The 22,769-nt window shown below is 30.1% G+C and overlaps 1 protein-coding gene across 1 annotated transcript in view; it reads left to right on the top strand.

The window, feature by feature from the left end:
• Positions 1-22,769, top strand: part of LOC135955470 (uncharacterized) — a 118,822-nt gene that overhangs the window by 53,730 nt on the left and 42,323 nt on the right. Inside the window, exons 2-3 of the mRNA XM_065505820.1 lie at positions 252-1,250; positions 1,402-1,608. Of these exons, the coding sequence (XP_065361892.1) occupies positions 252-1,250; positions 1,402-1,608 (1,206 nt within the window). The remainder of the gene's footprint in view (positions 1-251; positions 1,251-1,401; positions 1,609-22,769) is intronic.

The raw sequence follows: 22,769 nt of genomic DNA, 5'->3' as shown, positions 1-22,769 counted from the left end.
CATAAAATAACAAAGTAATAGAGCAAAAGTGGTGTAAGTTACCCCTACCCCTAAGTAAATAGTTTGGGGTTACACCACTTTTGCGCTGATAGTGTCAAATACATATCAGCATCATTTTAGTGGGGACTCTACACTATAGAGTTTTCAGATAAGTTGCTATTTACTTATTTAGGATATATATCTTATGACAACTTTTGATATATTATTCACATAAAAACATATCTAATTAATAGTTAATTTTCTCTTTGCAGAACAATACTAATTCCTCAACAAACGTAGAACATACACCAGCCAAAATATCGAAAACTAACAACGAAAACATACGAGATTTAAACGAAATATTAATAGTCAATAGTAGTAATACACCCACAACCATAGCTCCAATATCAGTTAATAATTCTAAAAATTTAGCAACAATTCATAACAACAATGAAGTCATGTCAACAATACCAACTAATCAAACAGCACCAATTGCACGAGAAGAAGAGGCCGAAGAAGAAATCGAAGAAATGGTTGAGGGACAGCAAAAACGGAATAATGAAATGGAATCAAATGATGTAGGCGAAGAATATCAGCAGTACCAAGTGATCAATGAAATGGCGGTGCGTCGTGGTGGCGGTGTTGCTGGTTGTAGTGGCAGTAGTAGTAGTAAATCATCGCGTGTACGTAATTATTTGAAAAAATGTAAAGATCGCTGGTTGGCAGTTGGTTTGCATAATCAAATGCAAGAATATAATAATAATAATACAGGTCATGATCCAAAATCAACAATGTCTACAATAAATGAGTTAGATGTCAGTCAAGACTTGAGGCCAGCAACATCATCAGCCAGAGTAACGGATTTCTCAAACAATCCATTGACTTCGATGATGGGTGGTGCTAGTGAGTCCGTCAACAAAGGTAGTCGCACTAACTGTGCCCTTGGGAATGCGAAGGAAATAGCAGACGAAAATGATGTTGACGTCGACGACGACGATGATGATGTTGTTGATGCATCGTATGAAGATATTGATTTTGGTCTAGGTTCAGCATTGTCTAAAACAGCAGCAGCAACAACAAAACAAACTCGCAGTCGTCATAGTTCAACAAACAGAAACAATGTTGGTATTTGTGCTCAAATTGAAACACGACAGGAAAAGAAACATTTAAAGTCAATGGCCCAACAACAAATTCAACAACAAGAGCATGACCACGACAATGTTGATGATGATGGAAAACATGTAGAACAATTAGTAGATTCTGAGCAAATGGTACGTACTCATAGTAAGCTATTAACTTGTTTTAAATTTTATTTTAAAAATAGTTCCTTACTTACTTAGATGTCTTAAGACCTTAATACCTGCCCTGTTTCAATTTGTTGTTTTTTTATGCTTTAACGATCATCATTCCTCTGTCTTCCAGGAGTCTCATATTGCTGCTCTGATTGACAGACATCTTGCATGCATTTATCCTGTCTTTACTCAAACAACACGTGCAGTTTTAATACGTGAGGCACGTGACGTTCTCGTGAATATCTATCACGGTTGTTTGACAACATTTGAACGGCAATTCCTATGTAAATTTACAGAGATCGCTGTCATGCTACAGGAACGTCATCGTGTCGGTGAGGTGAGTTGATTGTTGTACAAAGAATTTGCAAAGCTGTTTAGGTTTTTTTTTTTATTCCCCAAACTCAAACCATTAACTAAATGAGAAAAATGTCTAATATGTTTTAAGTATTTAAAGTGACTCCTTGAAAACTTGTTTCGTTATGAAGTCATTTGGAGTTGTTTTTCTTTGTTTTAATATCGAACTTATAGCATCAAAATATGAAGAAATTTTATATTTTTAGTATCTTTCAGTTTAGCAATTTGGATTTATTTATCTATTTGGATATGTATGCATTAGATCTGATACATATTTGTATGTATTCTTAATAATTTGACTTAATTGAAGTACTAGTACGTAATCAGTTTAATGTGCAGTTAAATGGACCGGGATCGATCGATAAATTAATACACTAATATTCTTTGGGCGAGTAACAAGAAAAATATTTATTAGGCGAAGTCCGGGTCCAACGATCCCGATGAATTCAATGAACTTCAGATAAGCATTTTACTGGAATTCAAGTTGAAAGCAAGTGTAATTCAAGCCTTTAATTATAGTCAAGCAATTGAATTTATATCGATAGCATTATCCAGTAAAAAGGAAATATAAATTGAAGCCATATGTTTTTTTGTTTGAAAAATATTTAATTTTTTCAAATATTTTTTCAAGTTTAAAACATAATTATATTAGCATTCTAGTGAAATTTTAACAAGATATTCAAGTGCTAGATTATTTAGGGCTTGGTGCTTATCAGGAAATCATTTTATGATTTCATCATCTAGAAAAACGCCTACGATCATTCCTTCTTAATTTGTAAAAAATATAATTTTTTTGATTGAAGTTCCATATAAAACTTAGCATGGGTTAGGTCAATTCCAAACATATTGCGTCTCAAAAAGTGAAAAATTTTAAATGTTTTGTAAGATCAGTTTGATTTTATCGTGTAGAATTATATGGTCGTTAGCTTTAAATAAAATCTAGGACACACAAAGAATTAATTGTAATCTGAAAATGGATTACAACTCTTATGTATGGCCAAAAACAGTAGCCTTTATTTTGACTTTATTTATTATTTTAATTTTCGGAGATCCCAAAATCTAAAATTGAACTCTGTCATTTAAAATCCAAACACCAATAATTTTTAATTGTTGTACCATAGATAAATACACATAGATCGGAAACTCTCTTGTCAAAGACCTAACTCAGTTGTCAAAAACCTAAATGGTGAGATTGTATTAGTAAAAAAACACTATATGAAAACAAAAACAACACTCTTATGTGTTATTTTAAGTTGTTTTTATACCCTACACCAACATAGAGTTATGCGTTTGTGCCGATGTTTGTAACGCCAAAAAATATTAGTTTAACATTCACCTTAAAGTATACCGATCGACTCAGGATCACTTTCTAAGATGATTACACGATGTCCGTCTGTCTGGCTAGCTGTCCATGTAAACCTTGCACGCAAAGAACAAGTCGCAATTTTGAAGATATTTGGCACATGCATTTTTTCGGTCCAATGACTCTCCCATATTAGGCCCACTTCCGATAATCACTTTAACGAACATAAATGTCTTAAAACTGTTGAAATTCAAATATTATTTAAGTTTAGAAATAAATCACACGGCCTAATCTTATGGTGATCGATCCAAAATTGCTAATAGCTCCCATATAAAACCCACTTCCGAAATCACTATTAATATTTTAAAAGAAAAAATGTTTTTTCTCATTTACTAAGCGTAAGTAATTACATGGTCGGAGTTGACCAGTATGGTCTTATGGCTTCATTTGAGTTTATCTAGTTTCCGCTCTATGTGCATTTCTCTATGGGTTGCACAATCAGTGTTGCCATTTCATAATTGAAATCCCCAATTTTGTCCTCCCAAATTTTATTATAGAAAAAATGTTTTTAACTTTTGGTAGTCTTATTTTTTCTAGTAAAACTAAAGAAAATCCGATTAAGAGTTTTTTCAGCTAAAGCCGTATTCTAAACCGTTTTATTATTTCTATTGCACAAAATGCTGTTTTTGATAATTTAATCTTGAGAATGTAAATATTATGTTTTCGTTTTTATGGCTGGAAAATCTGATTTAATGAAAGTACTGTATTCTGTAAAATACTGTTTCCGTTGCTCAAGCGGCTGAAAATTACATAATTGGGGTATTCACACGGTCACATTGTCATAATGTCATAATATATTATGATAGTTTAAACAAATTTTTGTTGTGTTTCAAACAAAATAGTTCTAAACTAATAAGACTATTTGAACTATGTTTATTGTTTTGTTATAAAAAATACTTTTTTTTATAATATATTAGGATATTATGACAATATGACTAATAGCTAACCGTGTGAATACCCCAAATAATTTTAACAGAAGTCATTCCAAATCTAAGGAAAAGTAAAACAGTTCCATATTTTTGTACTTTCTGTTGATCGTACTGTCCTTTCATTTGTTCTAATAACTTCCATCTGTCACAATAATTTCATAGGGATACATTTAAAGTTAAATCACTGCCGAAAACCAATTTAGTATGGGGTGAATGACTTAAAAATCAGGGATTTTTTCAAATGATTAGCTATTATTTTTAAACTTTTTTATATGAATTTTAATATAAATTTATTCAAAGTATTGGCCATTGTTAGCTATGACATTGTCCCGTCTTTCTGGAAACATATGGATTCCGACCCAAAAGAACTGCTCATCTTTTGAGGCCAAGAACGATTCAAGACAATATTATATACTCTATTCCAAAGTGAAGCGTACGTATCCCATATAAAGCGTTCTGCATCGCTCAAATCAAATATTAGTCGGACGGGGCACGGTCTGAACATCCCAACCACTTCATTCTAAATACTTTTTAATAGGTATTGCAACATGTGGCCTAGCGTTGTCATGATGGAATATGTCATGACTATATGGGTGTTTTTCGGAAAAAGCTAGCTTCAAACGTATCAGTTGCATTTGATACAGGTTCCCTGTGATGGTCTGGTCAGATTTCAGCAGCTCTTAGATAAGATCCTTTCGCCCCCACCAAATACAGAAAATTAGAGCGCTGGTGTCGATTCGTCTGTTTGGCCGGGTTTCACATACAATCTCTTAAGCTTTGTGCTATCATAATGGATTCGCATGTAATGATTCGGTGAAAAAATTATTTTCTTTTTAGCGTTCACGCATCATTTCTGACATGCAAAATTGTCCTTCAAGGTCTCTTTTATGCAATCCAATTTCCCTGCTTTTTGATGAATAGTGCTGCTCGCAAAGTGTTTGAATTTGCTGATTGAGTAGCTCCCAATGATTTTGCAAACTCTTGTTGACTATAACAACAATCTTCATGGAGTAATGCCTCTAATTTTTAGTCTTCAAACTATTTTGGCTGGCCTGGGCGATCTTTGCCTTCTGCACCGCACAAACCGATGGAACATATTTACCATAAGCTTTGGTGAGCAATCGGTGTGTTTCAGCGACACTGTTTTCAAATTGAAGAAGTAAAGCAAAACTTCCCGCATATGACGATTAGTTAGTTCAAAATTCGATATTTTCGAAGCAAAAACAAACATAGTTGTTTACACTACAATGTTCAAACGCTAAGTGAGAAAAAAATACAGATATGTACCCTTCAAATGATATATAAGTTATTAAAAACAAAAACCGCGTCTATTGTATATCGCGCATTTCTAAGTCATTCATCCAATAATTGAATATTATTTTGAAAATATAACAGCTTAATTACGAAATTTTTGAAAAGCGGTACCAAATTTCATAAGGATGGGCCTATAATTGGAACCAGTCCTCATATATGGCTTATTTTCGATAATTAACTAAATTATCGTTAATTTCTTATTTATGACGATATCGAAATAAAATTCCAGTAATATAATGCTGAATATTGGTACTGAAATATTGGCGTATTTACATGCTTTTATTATTGGAAAATTTACGGCTAAAGTATGCATAAAAAAATCAAAACATGATCTAAGAATTTAGAAAATAGGCATTTATATTTTTGCGAAGAAACATAAAATAATTAACTCATAAAATAATTAATTTGCTCAGAAATTACTCAACACAGTTCCAAGCAGGCAGAACTCCTTAAATTTTTTTAACAATAAAATAGTTAAAGTTTGTCTTTTGATTAATACTTCTTTAACACTATACTTTTTAGAGCCTACTTATATCATGCGACTTCCCTTTTAATTGTGCTGTAAAGTATCATTTATCCTTAATTTTCATCTCGTAATAAATGTCTTTGAAATGTGGTAACTATGTATGTGAAGTTACAAAATCTTTTGGTAACGAAATCTCTTGTAAATCGAAATTAATGAATTTTTGATATTTTAAAAAAACTATAAATTTGTTCAAAGCTAAATGTTTTGAAATTAGAATTTTCAATAGCTAATAGAGAAATGAAGAAGAGTTACTCAGTTTCGTGATGTCCAAAGAAGTTAGTCAAAAAATTTTAATGATATTTCTATAGCAAATCCGACAAAAAACTTTTTGTCGAGACAATATATTGCCCCATTGACATCAAAAATAATAATATTTTTATTAAAAATTGGGATAATATGCATTTTTAAGTAAAATATAACCAAATATGCATTATCATACCTATATAAAATATATAAAATGTTTAGACGTTTTAAAATTTAAACAGTTTCTGCTAAATCTAATTCTAACATAAACATGAATATCTCTTATTAATAACTATTACATGATGTTATCATTACATTGTAATTCTTTCCAACACTTTATCAAACTAGTCGAATATTACTCTTACACAAATACAGTTAACATTACTGTTGAAAGCACATGTAAAGCTCTCACATGTTAAAGCTCGCTAACTGTAAATAAAAGAAAATTACTCTCTATTATAAAAAACTGGAAATTCCAGTATGGAATACGGCACAAACAGCACAAATAACAGCAGAGCACCAATCAACACAAAACTCACAATGTAAACAAAAATCTAAACAAAACACACATTTAAAAAACGTGCCAATATTTCCAATGAAGTCATTGGGTTTGAATGTTGCCACAGTTGATGCAGTTTATCAGCTGCGTTTGCAGTGCTCAGTCGTATCTTTTCGAACGTTCGAAACAAAATTCCGAAACTGAAAAATACAATTGTTTGAAAATAAACAAACAAAAAAAAAAACGGTGTAAAACGGTTTTAATTTATTTTTTTTTTTTTTTGCAAAGTGCCTTAAATAATAATAATTCAAATGTCTTACACAAAATAAAACAACTTTTTGAATTTTTTATATAGAATTTAGTTGAAACTAATTAATATATTTTTATATAAATAAATTAAGAAAGACCAAGTAATAATTATATAAAAATATTAAAGTGATGTGTGCTAACAAGTGATTAAAAATGGTGGATATTTTTTGAAAAGAATATTATTAATAATACTAAATTACAACAAATCGAAACTTATTATTGAAATATTTTACATTTTATTTTAATGTTATGTGTGTTCAAAACTATTTGGATTAATTAACAAATTCTAAAAACAAAAAAAGTAATTTTGCTAAAGTGCCTAAACTACAAATTTAAGTGATGAATATTTAATTATTATAAAATAATTTATAAATAATTTGTATCAAATAACTAGCGCAAAAATATTTTAATTATTCTATGTAAATAATTAATATTTATAATATTGGATTAAAACATAAACATTATTTTAGATTTTCATCTAAATTTTATAAAAGGTAAATATGTAATAAAATTTAACTAATATTTTTTAATAAATTTGTCATATATTTAAAGCCTTATTCATAATTAATTTTTAAATTTATCAAAGGTTTGTGAAACCAATTTTGTATGGAAATTTTTGTTTTATAACCCTTTTATAAATATAAAAATTGATTATGAATAAGGGGGTAAGGATTTAAAATAATAACTTCATTTACTCCTAATGGAATTTTTAAATTATCAAAGCAAATGTTTAATAAAATAAAAATTTTATTATGAACAAAAGCATAATAATGCAATATATTTTCATTAAATGTTTTTTTTAAGAATGAATATTTTTAAGTAAAGTCCCTTCAACATTTTCAAATAATTAAACTAAGAAATTATTAAATTTATTAATTACTAAACAATTTTCTCATTAATTAACTTAATGAATTAAACTTATATCAAATTCAAGTTTTTATACCCATCTTAAAAAAAGATGAGGGGTTTATTGATCATGTCGTTTGTAACACATCAAAATGTTTACCGCAGACTCACATTAGTATATATCAAGCCCTTAGCGCCAAATTATCGTAAGCCACATTTTCTCATTTTTGTTTTTAATTCTGAAATTAAAATTTTATGGACCTACCGATATTTTAGAGTTCTCACAATATCACAATTGTGAATAACTTTAAAAATATAGGAGGTAAGACTTCATCGTAAGTCAATGTTTACATTTTACAGTAAAGAAATTTTAAAGAGGGAAATAAATCTGTAATTTCTAAATAGTTTGAATGAAATTTCATATGCGCAAAGAGGAAGTGTTGTTGAGTTAAAGTTTTAAATATGGCCCTTGTGGGACCAACAGGGTCAAGGTGTGGGATCCCCAAAGTAGCACACCTCGGGTATGTTAAAATTTTAAAATGATCCTATTTCTTCGTTTGTATTCCGATTTCAAAAAAATTATATATCGAGGGACTATATTCAAAACCCTCTATCTTTAAAACACACAACTTTTCAGGAGAGTCAAAAAACTGTTTCGCTTATTACTTGAGTTATTAAAATTCGGTATTCTACAATATCTTTTAAAAGCAACTACTGAATCTCACATATAATTGGTTTTTAAAATTTTGCATTATTGTGGACTTTATGATAGATAGAGGGTTTTGCTTTTCAAAAATATTCAATGTGTATGTATGAATATGATCAGATAGAGAGTTTTGCATTTTAATAAAAATAAATTATTTTGATTTAATATTAGTGGTTAGTTTGTTGAACGTTTTATGCTAGTAATTACATAAGATAAAGAAATAAACAATATTAAACAAAAAGTTATAGGAAAAAAATTTTTTTAAGTTTGATTGCTGTAAATTATCATAATAATAATGGTATGCCGGTGGTATTACGCTATTCAAATCTTGCAAATTCTTCCACTTGTTTGGCTGTAATGATAGTGGACAAGAATATAGAGGTTTTGGTTCAATATGTCCTGTATAAGGTTGAATACGAACAGGCAGATCAATGTAATCTGTATCAAAATGTATTTTATATATTATGGTATGATGTGGAACATATAAAAGGGATCTTAAATTAGACACAGTAGGATCGTTCTTTACTCGTCCTGGTCTAATGGAAGAAAAAAAAACATAAGTTTGTCATCATTGTAATTATTAAAGAAATCATAATTTAAATATTCTGCATCATTGTGAATTTGAACAGTCTTCCTGGCTTCTCTAGTAATTCTAACTTAATCGGTTGGCAATTATATAGATTTATTTTACAATTTAATCTCTACCTTCTCTAAGAACTTCTGTTCAACAACTTTATTATAATCCGCAGAAAAATTGGATAAATAGAGATAGCCACAACCATAATGATGACACTTTAAAAATAGACACTTTTTTAAGCAAATTCCAACTTTCAAAAACCAAAATGTAAAATATGTTCATGGTAATTCAATTCAGAATCGGCTGTCGCTATTTTGAGAAATGATTGAAAATTTTAAAATTTATATTCAACATGCAAAAATTAGTAAGAAAACATGTATGCAAGAAGAAATTATTCCAAAAAAATATTTCAAAAGATAGAGGGTTTTGCATTCGGAAAAAATTAATTGTATAATATAGAGAAATAACAAAAATTCAAATAAAACAGCAAAAAAAAATATGTTTGTTATGAAATTCACACCACAGATGAGGTCTGTTTTATTGAACATTTTACCATCAAAAAGTCATTTTCGTGAAAATCAAAGATAGAGGGTCTTGAATATAGTCCCTCGATATATAGAATATCCGCATTTAGCACTACAAATCGAAAATAACTCGTCCATATACCAAAAAACCCAAATTGTGATTTATATTTTTGTGATACAAATAAATCACTGAAAATAACAGTTATAAACTGAAAATAACAGTTATAAAATGATTTTGATTTAAATGGTTTTGTATGACCTTTATTCGTTTATTTTTTTGTTTTTTAATGGTTTGGTGTGAGATAAACAATTCATTTGTTCTTGTTCTTAAGAACTGTTATTTTCTCTTTTATTTACATACAATAATATTATTAGTAATTTTTAACAAATTATATAAAATGAAGTAATGAAGTCTGAGTAACAGAAATGAGAATTTTTTTTAATTTGTTATTAATCTTTTGATAAATTTTTTATATTTAAACGTTGATTTGCATCAAATGTATTTTTGCGATTTATTTTTCATGTTCGCAAATAAAAGTCACAAGCTGACCTTTACGAAAAAAATAAATAATAAATTACTCAACCAGATTATTTGTGTTTGTTTCATTTCTGTTTCTCTCAACTCCAAACCTAAAATGTGATCAGTGATATATCACAAAAAATTATTTTTAAATGGCTGCGAATGAGAATTTACTATTGAAATGAAAGTGAACCCGTTATTTTCGGTCTCTGCTTATAACTCAACAGTTTTACCCACCCTAGTCCAGTTTTTTCATAACAGCGGGTCCAAATATTTCCACAACAAATGGAAGTGTCAAAAAAAAAGAAAATTTTTAAAATAACGGCCGAGTTCAAATTAATTAATTTATCTAACAAATTTCAAAGAAGTTGTATAAGACCCCTTTCACAATATGCAATTTAGTTGCGCAAGTCTCTTGTCCAGCAACAAAACAGCATGCAAAATTTTCTTCTCCTTAACCCGACATTACACAAGAGACTTGCGCAACTAAATTGCCTAGTGTGAAAGGGGTCTTATACAACTTCTTAGAAATTTAAGGAATTTATACTTTTTGAAAACATAAAATACTTTAATTATTCTTATTTTTATGTAAAATTCAACTTAAGGGCAAAAATTCTCAAATCGCATAGTCGATATCAAAATATAGTGACCCATTTTAGATGACCCAATATGTTCTTAATTATTTAGTAAAGGGTTCCAATAACTCCGACCCTGGTATGGAAAACTAAAAATCTCATTTCTGGAAGTTTTCATCTCATTTGCAGGATTCTTGATAACAAATTTATTTTTCTTATTTTTCCATTTTCAATACAAAAATCTATATAACTGTAAAATTTCATTAAAAATATTCATAAATAAAACTTTAATTAAATTTTAAAAGTTTCTATCTTTGCAAAAAACTCAATAAAAAGCATTTTTGTCATATTTTTCAAAAAAGTATTCCATGAATTTTTTAATTGTTAAAAATTATAAATATTTTTAAAAAATAAACAAAATCCACTACCCAGTGATATATAACGTCTACCTTATATTTTTTACGTGGCAAATTAATTAGGCAACGAAATTAACGCAGATAATTTGCACTGTTATTTTCATTCATGTTCAAAAATTTAGTATTTGTGTTTTGACGCTAAGGGCTCGTTATGTCCCCCCAGAATACTGCGAATGGGATATCTATCGAAATAAATGTTTTGTAACTGAATTAATACAATTTTTGACTTTTTTTGCACAATTTAAACTTTTTTTCAAAATGAACAATTTTTTCATTATTGTTTTCCTCAAAAAAAAGCTTGGATCATTTCCTTTAAAACCTTTTTGCGAGTGGGATATCTATCAAAAACAAACCTTGGTGCAAATTTTTGTCATACACAATAAAGCTCCCTATGAAGCGGTTGGAAATACTGATAGAACATTTTTCAAAAATTTTAAGTATTATCAAACATATTTAAGATCTACACCATTTTAAGTTGAAATTGAGAAAATATTGATTGATATTAAGAAAAGCAAATTAATATTGACAAAATTCAAATTGAAAATATAAACTCCAAATTAAGTTGAGAAATTACAAATTTAATTTCAGAAAAACAAATTAAAATTGAGGAAATACAAATTGAAATTAAGCAAGTAAGAAAGTATGGTCGGTCAAACCCGACCATATAATACCCTACACTAAGTAAAAGAGCAAAAATATTTTTCTTTTAAAATTTCAATAATTTATATTTTTGAGTGATTTGCGGAAGTGGGCCTTATATGGGGGATATGACCAATTATGGACCGATCACCATGAAATTAGGTCGTGTCATTTATGTCTACATTAAAGTTTACTATGTTGAATTTTGTGTGTATACCAACATTTTTAAGCGATTTTTGCACGTTAAAGTGATTTTCGGAAGCGGGTCTATATGGGAGCTATGACTAATTATGGACCGATCGTAACAAAATTTGGTGACATGAATTTTGCATATATAAAACTTATTTGGAGCGCCATTTGTGGAGATACATATATGAATTAAACATTTATTACCGATAAAGTCCAATTTCGGAAGGACATTTGTATGGGGGCTATGTGAAATAATAGACCAATTTTAGAAAGTTTCAATAGGCTTGGTCCTTGGACTGAAAAAGTAACATGTACTAAATTTGATCGAAATATCTTCAAAATTGCGACCTGTATTCTGCGCAGAAAGTTTATATGGACAGCCAGCCAGCCAACCAGCCAGACGGACGGACAACGTTTAATCTTTACTTTAAGGTGGGTGTTAGACTAATATTTTTGGGCGTTGCAAACATCTGCACAAACGCATAATACCCCTTTTAAAAAAGAAAAATTTAATTGGTGTTTAATATGACATTTATTTTCTATCATAGTAAAATTCTAACTAACTTCGCAAAACCCATCAGAGGTTTAGTTTATCAGTGGATCTTGTTCCATCTGTATAATCTTATAACAAACAGTTTATAATTATGGTTGTGACTTCACTAGTTCCAATGATGTTTGAATTTCTTTATTTGATTTTCTTTATTTACAACAGACGCTGCAACAAACATTTTTTAATATATCGAAACAATGATATTGGACTTATGTTGTTTACAAGTTTTACTACGACTTTGAGAAATATTTTGAAAAATTATGCCTTAACATTCACGCTTTTTGTAATCTATTTAACAATGACAAATACAGATACAGATACAAAACTGCTGCAGTAAATTTTCAACTGCATTGTAATGAAAAAGTCACACTTACGCACTTTCTCAAAATTTTAATATCGTGACGAAATATTGAAGGTGAAATTTGACAGGTTCAGTTTCTTTTAGAAAATATTAGTACATTTTAAAGATATTTGTTATTACTATGTAGACAAAGAATATAACAAACATTTAACTGTAAATATCTAATAATTGAAAATATTACATTTAATTAAGTAAATAAATGACGTGAGAAAGTTGTAATTGTGTTGCATAAGAGATTTATGTGATTTAAAGCAATTCAATAGAGGCATATATTAGGGGTTAAGCTTTAATTTGAATTAGATATAATTATGGCCGATTCCAATCACTTTGAGTGGTTTTCGACTTTGTGGCGATATATGAGAAATATTTTGTTTATTAGTAAAATTACATGGGATCATTGGCGTAGATAGGGGGTGCTGGGGTGGATTTTTAGATTGTTCCGTTATGAGATTCCTGTGCCCTAGAACATTAATCATGGGGTTTTTGGAACCCAAAAAGTTAAAAAATGTTCCAATGCCAATCGTACAACGGAGCACATGTAATGTTTGGTTTTTACAAGCTAAAATAAAGGAGTCAAATCCGCAAGCCATTTAAAATTAGTTATTGTGGATTCGTGTTCACACATATCATCAGCGCAAACATTCTTAGCATAGAGGCTTTATGCATTCACTTTTCGAAACCAGAAAATAATAATGATTTAAAAAGCCTAAGTCTGCTTTTACACAGGGCAAGTTTTCTTGCGCAAGTCTAGAGTTTATAGGAGAGAGAGGCAAGAAGAAAGAAGAGGGGTACACACTTGCTTGTACTGGCAAGTCTCTTCAATTCTCTTTTGTTTTCTCATTTTCATTATGGCGTCTATTAGGTTTTGACACACAAAATTGCACAGAGACTTGCTGTGTGTAAACAGACGAGCAAGTTTAAAAGGGAATCGAAGAGACTTGCTTCAAGTAAACTTGCTGTGTGTAAAAGCAGACTAAGCCAAGCTCTTCAAATTAAACAGTATAAAATAAACAGCCTTTGCACAACTAGATGGAGTTGTAGATATGAAAATTGTAAGTCAGTAATTAAAAATTACGATGTAATTAAAAGTGTTCTTGAAGATTTTTATATAGAATCAACATTAGGTAAAAGCTAAAATCTGGATTTGCCGGATTCTATTCCTTCAGTTGATTATTGAAAGTTAAATATATCACAATATTTTATAAAATAAATTAGTAGTTTTAAATATTAAAAATGAAGTAGTTATGTTAGCAAACTGAATTTTTGTGATATTTTAGTTTTGTTTTAATAAAAAATTATTTTTTTTTATAAAAAAAAATTTTATTTTTACTATCTGGAAGGGCACTTGCCCACCCCAGAATAATAGTCTAGCTACGCTTATGCATGGGATATACGTATAGATAGATGGATCGAGAAAAATTACTTTCAGAAATATTTATATACTAGCTTTTCACAGTAATTCAAAAAAAGAATGAAGTAGAAATACCTGGGAAGTGAGATACTAGTTTTCTTGTAGGTTTTGTCTTGGATAACAGGTAAGAAAACGTTTTTTTTTCTATATTTATGTATTCGACACTACTTGACAGTTTGAGCGCAAGGAATTACAACGTTAACCAACCAACCAATAAACTGAAGAAGAAACGTAAAATCCACCCATCTATTAAAATTTTAAAGTTTTGGATTGGTGCAGATTAGATTAGCCCGAATATTAGGTTTAGTTCTGAAAAAAGGTGTATGTCGGACTCTGAGCTTTTTCATTAACAATATATAAAACTGGTGATACCTATACTATATAAAATTCACTTTTCTAAGAATACTCTTTACTTGAATATTGAAAAATAGCTAAGAATAAAAAGATATTCAGTTTCTTACCAGCCCACAGAAAAGTATTTAACCCAAAACTCTGTATTAAAAAATATCTTAATAACTAAGTAAGCAGTTCTATAGACAATAAAATTGCGCATCATATTGTGAATATTCACGATTTTAAAATGAGATTTGTAGTTCCGGTAAACTGTTAAATTCAGAAAAGTTAAGTAAATTTGAATTTTTATAGCTTTGATGCTTATTTTGGTTCAATTTCGTCTCAGTAAACATATTTACAAAAGTTTTATTGTTGTTGGGAGCTATGACCAATTATCTTTATAAAATTTAATTTCAACTATCAAATTAAAATTAAAACTATCAAAAAATTCAAACTGTTAATTAAAAAAATAATAATTTTGGCCAGGTTTTCGGATTAAATACTCTACGAACAGCGGTTGAAAATCAGAGTTTCAGTACAATTATTGGAAATTTTGCATTATGTGCTTTTGAACAATGAATATAAAAGTTCATACCTATTTTAATGAGCCAAAGCCAAAAGCTTGAATTTCCTAATCAAATTTTATTGATGAACTTTTCGGACCTGAAAGTAATCTATAATCTAAAATATGTAAAAACAAGTAAGGAAGTATGGTCGGTCAAGCCCGACCATATAATACCCTACACTAAGTAAAAGACCAAAAACATTTTTCTTTTAAAATTTCAATAATTTATATTTTTGAGTGATTTTCGGAAGTGGGCCTTATATGGGAGCTATGACCAATTATGGACCGATCACCATAAAATTAGGTGGTGTGATTTATGTCTATATTAAAGTTAACTATGTTGAATTTTGTGTGTATACCAACATTTTTAAGCGATTTATGCACGTTAAAATGATTTTCGGAAGCGGGTTTATATGGGAGCTATGACTAATTATGGACCGATCGTAACAAAATGTGGTGGCATGAATTTTGTGTATATAAAACTTATTTGGAGCGGAATTTGTGGAGATACATGTATAAATTAAACATTTATGACCGATAAAGTCCAATTTCGGAAGGACATTTGTATGGGGGCTAGGTGAAATAGTGGACCGATTTCAACCAGTTTCAATAGGCTTGGTCCTTGAGCCGAAAAAATATCGAAATATCTTCAAAATTGCGACCTGTACTCTGCGCACAAGGTTTACATGGACAGCCGACCAGACGGACGGACATCGTTTAATCGACTCAGAAAGTGATTCTATGTCGATCGGAATACTTTAAGGTGGGTGTTAGACTAATATTTTTGGGCGTTACAAACATCTGCACAAACGCATTATACCCTCCCCCCTATGGTGGTGTAGGGTATAAATACCCATTTTCTTCCTTAAAAGTGGATTCTTTATGATTTTTTGTCAATCGATTAATTCAGTTGAGAGAAGAATTACGAATTAAGTAACCGAATTTTTGCCCCATCAACTATACTTTTTCAGTCACATCAAATAATGTTGCCCATTTAGACTGAATTTTTGATTAACAAGAAATTCAGTTATAACAATTATAACTAATTTCTTTGTGTGTGACAAAAGCCGAGGAAATCACTAAGAAAATCATTTGAAAGAAGAATAAGCAAATAAACTTACATTTGTAATATTGTATATATCGATTGGATATTCTGACCAAATAGATATCCACTAAAGTACCAAAATTACGAATTTTGAAAATTAAACTTTTTTTTCAAGATGATTTGAATAGAAGAAAATAATAAAATGTTACTATGTGAAAGTATTTAGATCATATTACAACATTTTAAAGACAAAAATAATAGTTTAAACTGACTATATTTAATTTTTTAATGTTTTAGATATGTTTTAGGCTAAAATTTCGGCGAAAACTAGGCTCCCAATTAGCTTGTAGTATGAAATGAATTTGACTCTGATTGTTTTTTTGCTATTGTCAAATTGTTTATTGAAACCGAATGTATATTTTCTATTCACTTTTTTAGTTTTTGTATACATATATTTACAGAATATATGTATATTGTTTTATTATAAGAGAAAAATCTGTCACGTACGATATTAAATTTTATTTATTATAAAATCATCCAAATATTGTTTTTATTTAAATATGACGGATTGTAAAGGAAAAATATTTCGTTTAGTGTAAGAAATTAAAAGAAAACATAACACCTAACACGATTCGAATATTTGCGCATATTTCTACATGTACCTCAAAATAAGTTCCATTTTATGTCACGTACGATATACCATTATTTCGCACAATATTTCGAAAGAACTTTTTATTGTTTTAAAATATTGTAACCTCTGGAAATGGAACATAAAGACCAAATTATTTTCAGATACTCTTATTTTTGCTAAATCTATTCTACTCAATAGGTGTACAAATGTCACGTACGATGATATGGAATTACCCATATATCCTTTTTTTAAAACTGCTATATATTTTAGTGTCATTTTATCAATGAGTTTGTGATAGGAACATAAATATTCCCTTTATATTTAAATTTGGCACACTTAATTCACTGTTTTCTCAATATAGTAAATAATACATTAGTATTACTAGAGTATACTTGTTATAATTAACATAAATTATTCATACGCCCACATTGTCAATGCGAAAAATATATGTAGTTTGTAATTGGTATAACGATTTTCTAAATGCAATTATTTCAAAACAAAAACTAACGTAGACGCATTTTTAAAATCACACTTTAAAAATAAAATTTTTAATTAAAAAAAATTCATAACAAAAACTTGCAGAATTTACATTTTGTATCTATTAAAATCTTAATAATAATAACGTTTTTGGTATAAAATATAATGAAAATATCAGGTTGTTTATTAAAAAATAATTGTGAAGAAAATATGTCCAATGCAAAAACTTAGACTGGATGATGAGTCCAATTTTATGGTAAAAGGTAATGAATGGATAGAAAAGTTATTATTTCGAGTCCTGTAAATGTGAAACACCCAACACCTCCAAGAATATAAATAAAACTAAGTTTTCTGGATTGATTGTATTGTGATTGACGATTACTGATTTCGGGGTCAGTCAACTATTTTTTACAATGTTTAAGAGATATAGAAGTTTAAAAATAATCTTTTGGCCAGTTTCAATGACGACCCACTTCGTCAAAGTGAATTGCAAAAAAATAAAATTTATGCTGAAAGTAAGCAACCCATTCAAAGTTCCTGAACTTAGAGCAAGATAGATAAACTTTTTAGGTTTATAGAATAGGATACAGTGGAAAAAATTTAGATTCCTTAACTGAAATTGATAAAAGAATACCAAAGGAATTTATACGAAGAGATTTCAGAAATCAATTGCTAAATTACGGAATGATATTGAAAGGCAAAGCTTTATGGAGCCAATATTTTGCTAATTTAGCTGAATTCCATATTTATTTTTAATTTGATTGAAATTATTATTACAACTTACTAAAAATATTATTTTTATAGTTCTAATCAATAGTGAGGAATTTATGAAACTTTTCCGGAAACTCTTCCATTAAGGTTTTTATAGAGCTTTCTGTCACTTTGTTCGAACAGGTTTAAAATCTACCACACTTTTGGACACCTTTTTTGTGTTCTTCAATTCTCTTTTAACAAGAACCCAATATCTCTCCACTGGCCTCTCTTGCTACAAATAACATTATTTTTCTTGTACCGCTCATGACCTTGCTTACCATTGTGACAGCATGCCAAATCAGGACAAAAATAAGTGCACCCATTAAGAAGTCTTATAAATGGAAGCATCATTCTCGTTTGTAAACGTCTCTTGGTGTAAATTGGCCTCCAAGTAGTGTTTATAAACTGGTTAACCGAAAAACCGGTTTTTCTTCGAAATCTCGGTTTTTTGCGAACCGGTTTTTATCCGGTTTTTATCATTCGGTTAACCGGTTTTTAAAATTTGGGACTAAAATTATTGGTCTGATTTGAAACCTAAACTGCTGATTTGGAATACAGAGCACTTTTGATTAATATTTTTAAGAATTACAATGATTCTAAATAGTAGAGGACGATGAGTTTACTGAAAAACTCTTTCAGAATAAATTGCACATAATAAAACTATTAAAAATTAAATTCCGCATAATTCTATAAGCTTTGGCTAAATCTCATTAAAAACTTAGCGATGATTTTAACAAACGTTAAATTGAATTCGATGTAAAAAATTGATTTACATTTTTTGGTTGAAATTTAATGAATAAACAAGTAATTAAAACAAGTATTATATTATATTGTTCCTGGTTTATCAGCATAAACCAGTGACTTCAAGTGGCAGTACAGAAAATAATTGAGAGGTGTCAAATAACATGACCTGGAAGGCCAATTGATAGGTCCATTTCTTGAAATCAAGTTATCGCCAAATTTTGATTTCAATAAATCAATGGTTGTAGTCGCCGTATGGCACGTCCATCCTGCTAAAACCACATATCGTCCCGATCAATGTTAGACATATTTACACACAAACGATCATTGATCTTGGTGCGGTTACGATCTCCATTGATCGTATTGCGAGATCCGGCTTCATTTTAGAAGAAATAGCGTTCGATGAACCCACCATCGTGTAAACCGTACCAAACGGTGCAATTTTCTGGATATAATGGGTTTTAGGGCTTTTTCTGGATTGGTTTCACACCATATGCTGAAATTTTGTTTGCTAACAAGCCCCTATAAGTTGCTCGAATCGATTACTAATTCTCAAGGTAAATTTGGATTATCTATTCATGATGTTTTAACAGAGTATACTGATCATAAATGTCAAAAAGTGAGCGTACTATGACAGTTCCTTTGACAGTTAACCCTTTCGTAATTTCTATCGGTTTAAAAAAAAAAAAACACTCCTTATTACTAAATTATATAATACTATTTTGTATGCCCCAAACTATAAACATGTCATGGGTGGTCTACTCCCCACACATGATGTGTATTGTTACTCTACTCAAATCTATACATTTTGTGTTTTTCTTAAGAATTAAGCCAAATTATGAATGTAGAGCAATAATTTCATTAAAATTTAATTAAAAATAGCAAAAGAAATAAAATCAATATCACTTTAATACATAATTGTACGTTTATTGACCTACCGCAAGATATTATTATGTATTTGTACTGCCGGAAAATACTTAGCGGGAAAATTATGTACTAAAGAGGCCTTCCTAAAGGCCTTTGTTTTGCAAACACATGGTTTCAATTTTACACAGCATGTCATTGGGAACCAAGGCCTTACATACACGCCTACTTCAGAAGGTAACTTATAAGGTCTTCCGTTAAAGTCCTGCACGGAAATCTGGCGCCTTGAAGTATACCGATCGACATTGAATCACTCTATGTGTCAATTAAACGATGTCCGTCCATCTGGATGGAGAAGCAAAGTCCTTCCTGGTGGAAGGCAGAGTGGCGGGAATATTACATGTTATAAAATGTGTAAAGTTATATTTTGAAAGGCCTACCAAGTGAGGCCCATTTTACCCGCTGTTTATGAAAATACACAGTCTGACGTAAGTGTATTGGCAGAAGTGCTTAACTGCATGTACATATTGTATAAATGTATGTTTTTTTAGCCAACGGCTGACTCATTTTACTCACACTTATGGTCGGCCCATTACTTCTGATATGGAATGGTTCAAATTTAAAACAATAAAGACAATTAACAAAAACATTATAGCCAAAATTGTATATACATTATTTAATGTTTATTAAAGTTTATGTTGCTTTGGAGTTGGTTTTATTTATTTTTTATTGTTTTATGATTATAATAGCGCCAAAAACTAAACGGAAAACAAATGCTAAATTTGTTGTTATTTTTTATAGCATTAAAGACCTGTCTGGTTGCCAGGTTTTTTTCAATAGCTGTTGCTGTTTTGGTTGCGGGTGTTGAGACACAATCACGATTTTCAAATTATAAAATACGCAAAAACGTATTTGTTCGTACATTGACTTTAACAACAAACAAACAAAAAAAAAATCCACAAAAAACATATTAAAGTTAAAGTAGTGTTAAACTTTGAAAATTTGCTAATGGTATTTTGTTTATTGCTGTTTTGTTGCCTGGCAGAAGTGGCAACAATTTATCATTATGAAATCTAAGAAATGTAAAATTAACTGTTAAAAAAGGTTAAGGTTCCGCTGTAAAAAAATGACTTTTGCATGTAAATTGCATTGACATTGAAAGTGAAATGATTTTTTTTTTGTAAGTGAGAAAATCAACATGAATAAATGCTGTACTACAAGTAAGTACTCAGTCGTTAAGTGATTTAAAACAAAATTTTTTTATATTTTTAATGGTTTCCATAGAAATTGTTAAACTGTTAAAATGATTGTGTTTGGACTACTTGAAGGAGTATTAAATACAAGAGAATTGATGGTTTTGTAAAATGTTAAAAATGGCCTAGAGGTGGACACAAAAAGTTTCTTTAAATTATTCATTATACTTAAGCACTTAGGCAGAAAAAGACAATGATGTTGCGCTGATGACCAAAAACGTTACGAATTTTTAATGTGATCTTAAAATTTAAATGATAATGTTAAATAAATAATCTCCCTCTCCTTATTTGGAATGCTGCCAAAATTCAGTTATTATAAATTTAATTTCTAGAAGGGTAAACATTTTGGATTTACATAAGTTTTTGGGAACATTCGTAATTTATGCCTAGGCTATGTTTAAAATAAGTGTTCAAAGACTCAAACTTGTTGAATTAACTAATAGATCTAATGTAGGTTCCACAATTGCATGAACACATTTCATTATACAAAAACTAGGGAGAAAATATAGCAGAATTCTTATAACACTTGAATGAGAAAAGCAAAAAATGTGCTTCTCATTTTTGGAAAAATTTTCAATACAACACTCTTTACTTTTGTTGCATCTAGGAATTGCTATTAGAAATTTATGAAATATAATTGCAAATTTCTGAAATCGAATTGGAAATGGTGTAGTAGTCTATAAAACAAGATGGGTTTACCAACTGCTTTGAAGATCCGAGTGATACCCTTCGGCCTAATATCCCAGTTAGTACCAATTGCCTTCTTTCATAAGTAGATAGGTCTTGTTAATCCTATTCTGAATGTTTTTATTACATGATAATCTTTTGTCTAGAATGATGCCAAGATACTTTGCATTATCCCTGATCTCAAGATTGATTCCATTCAGACTAGGTGGTCTAAAGTCATCGATCTTGTAGTTCCTATTGAAGAGAACCAGTTCCATCTTTTGGAGGTTAACACGAAGTGCACTCTAAATGCACCACTCACTCAGTGTATTTAATGATTATTCTATACAACTTGATATTGTCTTCAGAAATATTGTATCGAGGAAGGCAACAAGTGAATACTCCTTATGTGATAGCTACACTTCAGTGCAACCAATTAGCAATTGTAGATCTGTTACCACAGATCTGCCCTTGGTGTGGGGATGTTGGGATTTAGAGATGAGTTCCGTCGGAATAGTCATGCTCATGTGTAAGTCAATCATTCTTTCTAGGGTTTTCAGCAGAAAGGATGCAATACTAATTGGTCTGTAATCCTTAGATATAGTGTGAGTCGCCTTGCCTCCATTCGAAATGAAGACGACTGTATACCTTGTCAACCATGTTGGAATATATGGCCATCTGCTACACGCTAGGTATATATATCTAATTGGTGAGCCATTGTACAACTATTTCTTCATTCTTCTGAAGATCAGCAGGAATGATGCAATCCGGCCCAGGGGATTTAAACGGGTTGAAGCTTTTGATTGCCCAATGGATTCATTCCCTATTCACCGAAAAAGAGTTAACACACGGAGCAATAGAGTTAGTAATTCTCATCGTTGACTGGGAGGCAACCAGGAAAATGAGTGTCAAATAGGACCTCAAGTGTATCTTTGCTATTTAGAGTCCATCTAACATAGGTTTTCTGAATATAGCTTGGTACAACCGGAGAGGTTGATAGAATTTTTCCTTCCACACCGCTACAGAAGTCCCTCCAGGCTTTTCTTTTCGCGTTCCTTGTAAATTTCTTAAAGTGATACAATGTGGATTTGTATATAGCTTACGATACGTGTTAAATAGTTTACGACACGTCGTTCTGGTGTGTGCAATTTCAGAATTCCACCTTTGCGGATATTCATACCTCTGCGGATGCGGACCTCTGCGGATGAAATCAATATATTGGTGATCAGCAAATGAGCAGTCGCTAGATACAGTCCAATTAGTAATCATACCGTGGTGCTGAGCTCTCAAAAGTGTTAAGGCTAGCACCTCACTTTTGT

This window comes from Calliphora vicina, chromosome 3 (genome assembly GCF_958450345.1).
Source record: "Calliphora vicina chromosome 3, idCalVici1.1, whole genome shotgun sequence".
NCBI classification, from domain to species: domain Eukaryota; kingdom Metazoa; phylum Arthropoda; class Insecta; order Diptera; family Calliphoridae; genus Calliphora; species Calliphora vicina.
This window is presented reverse-complemented; position numbering and strand designations above follow the sequence as displayed.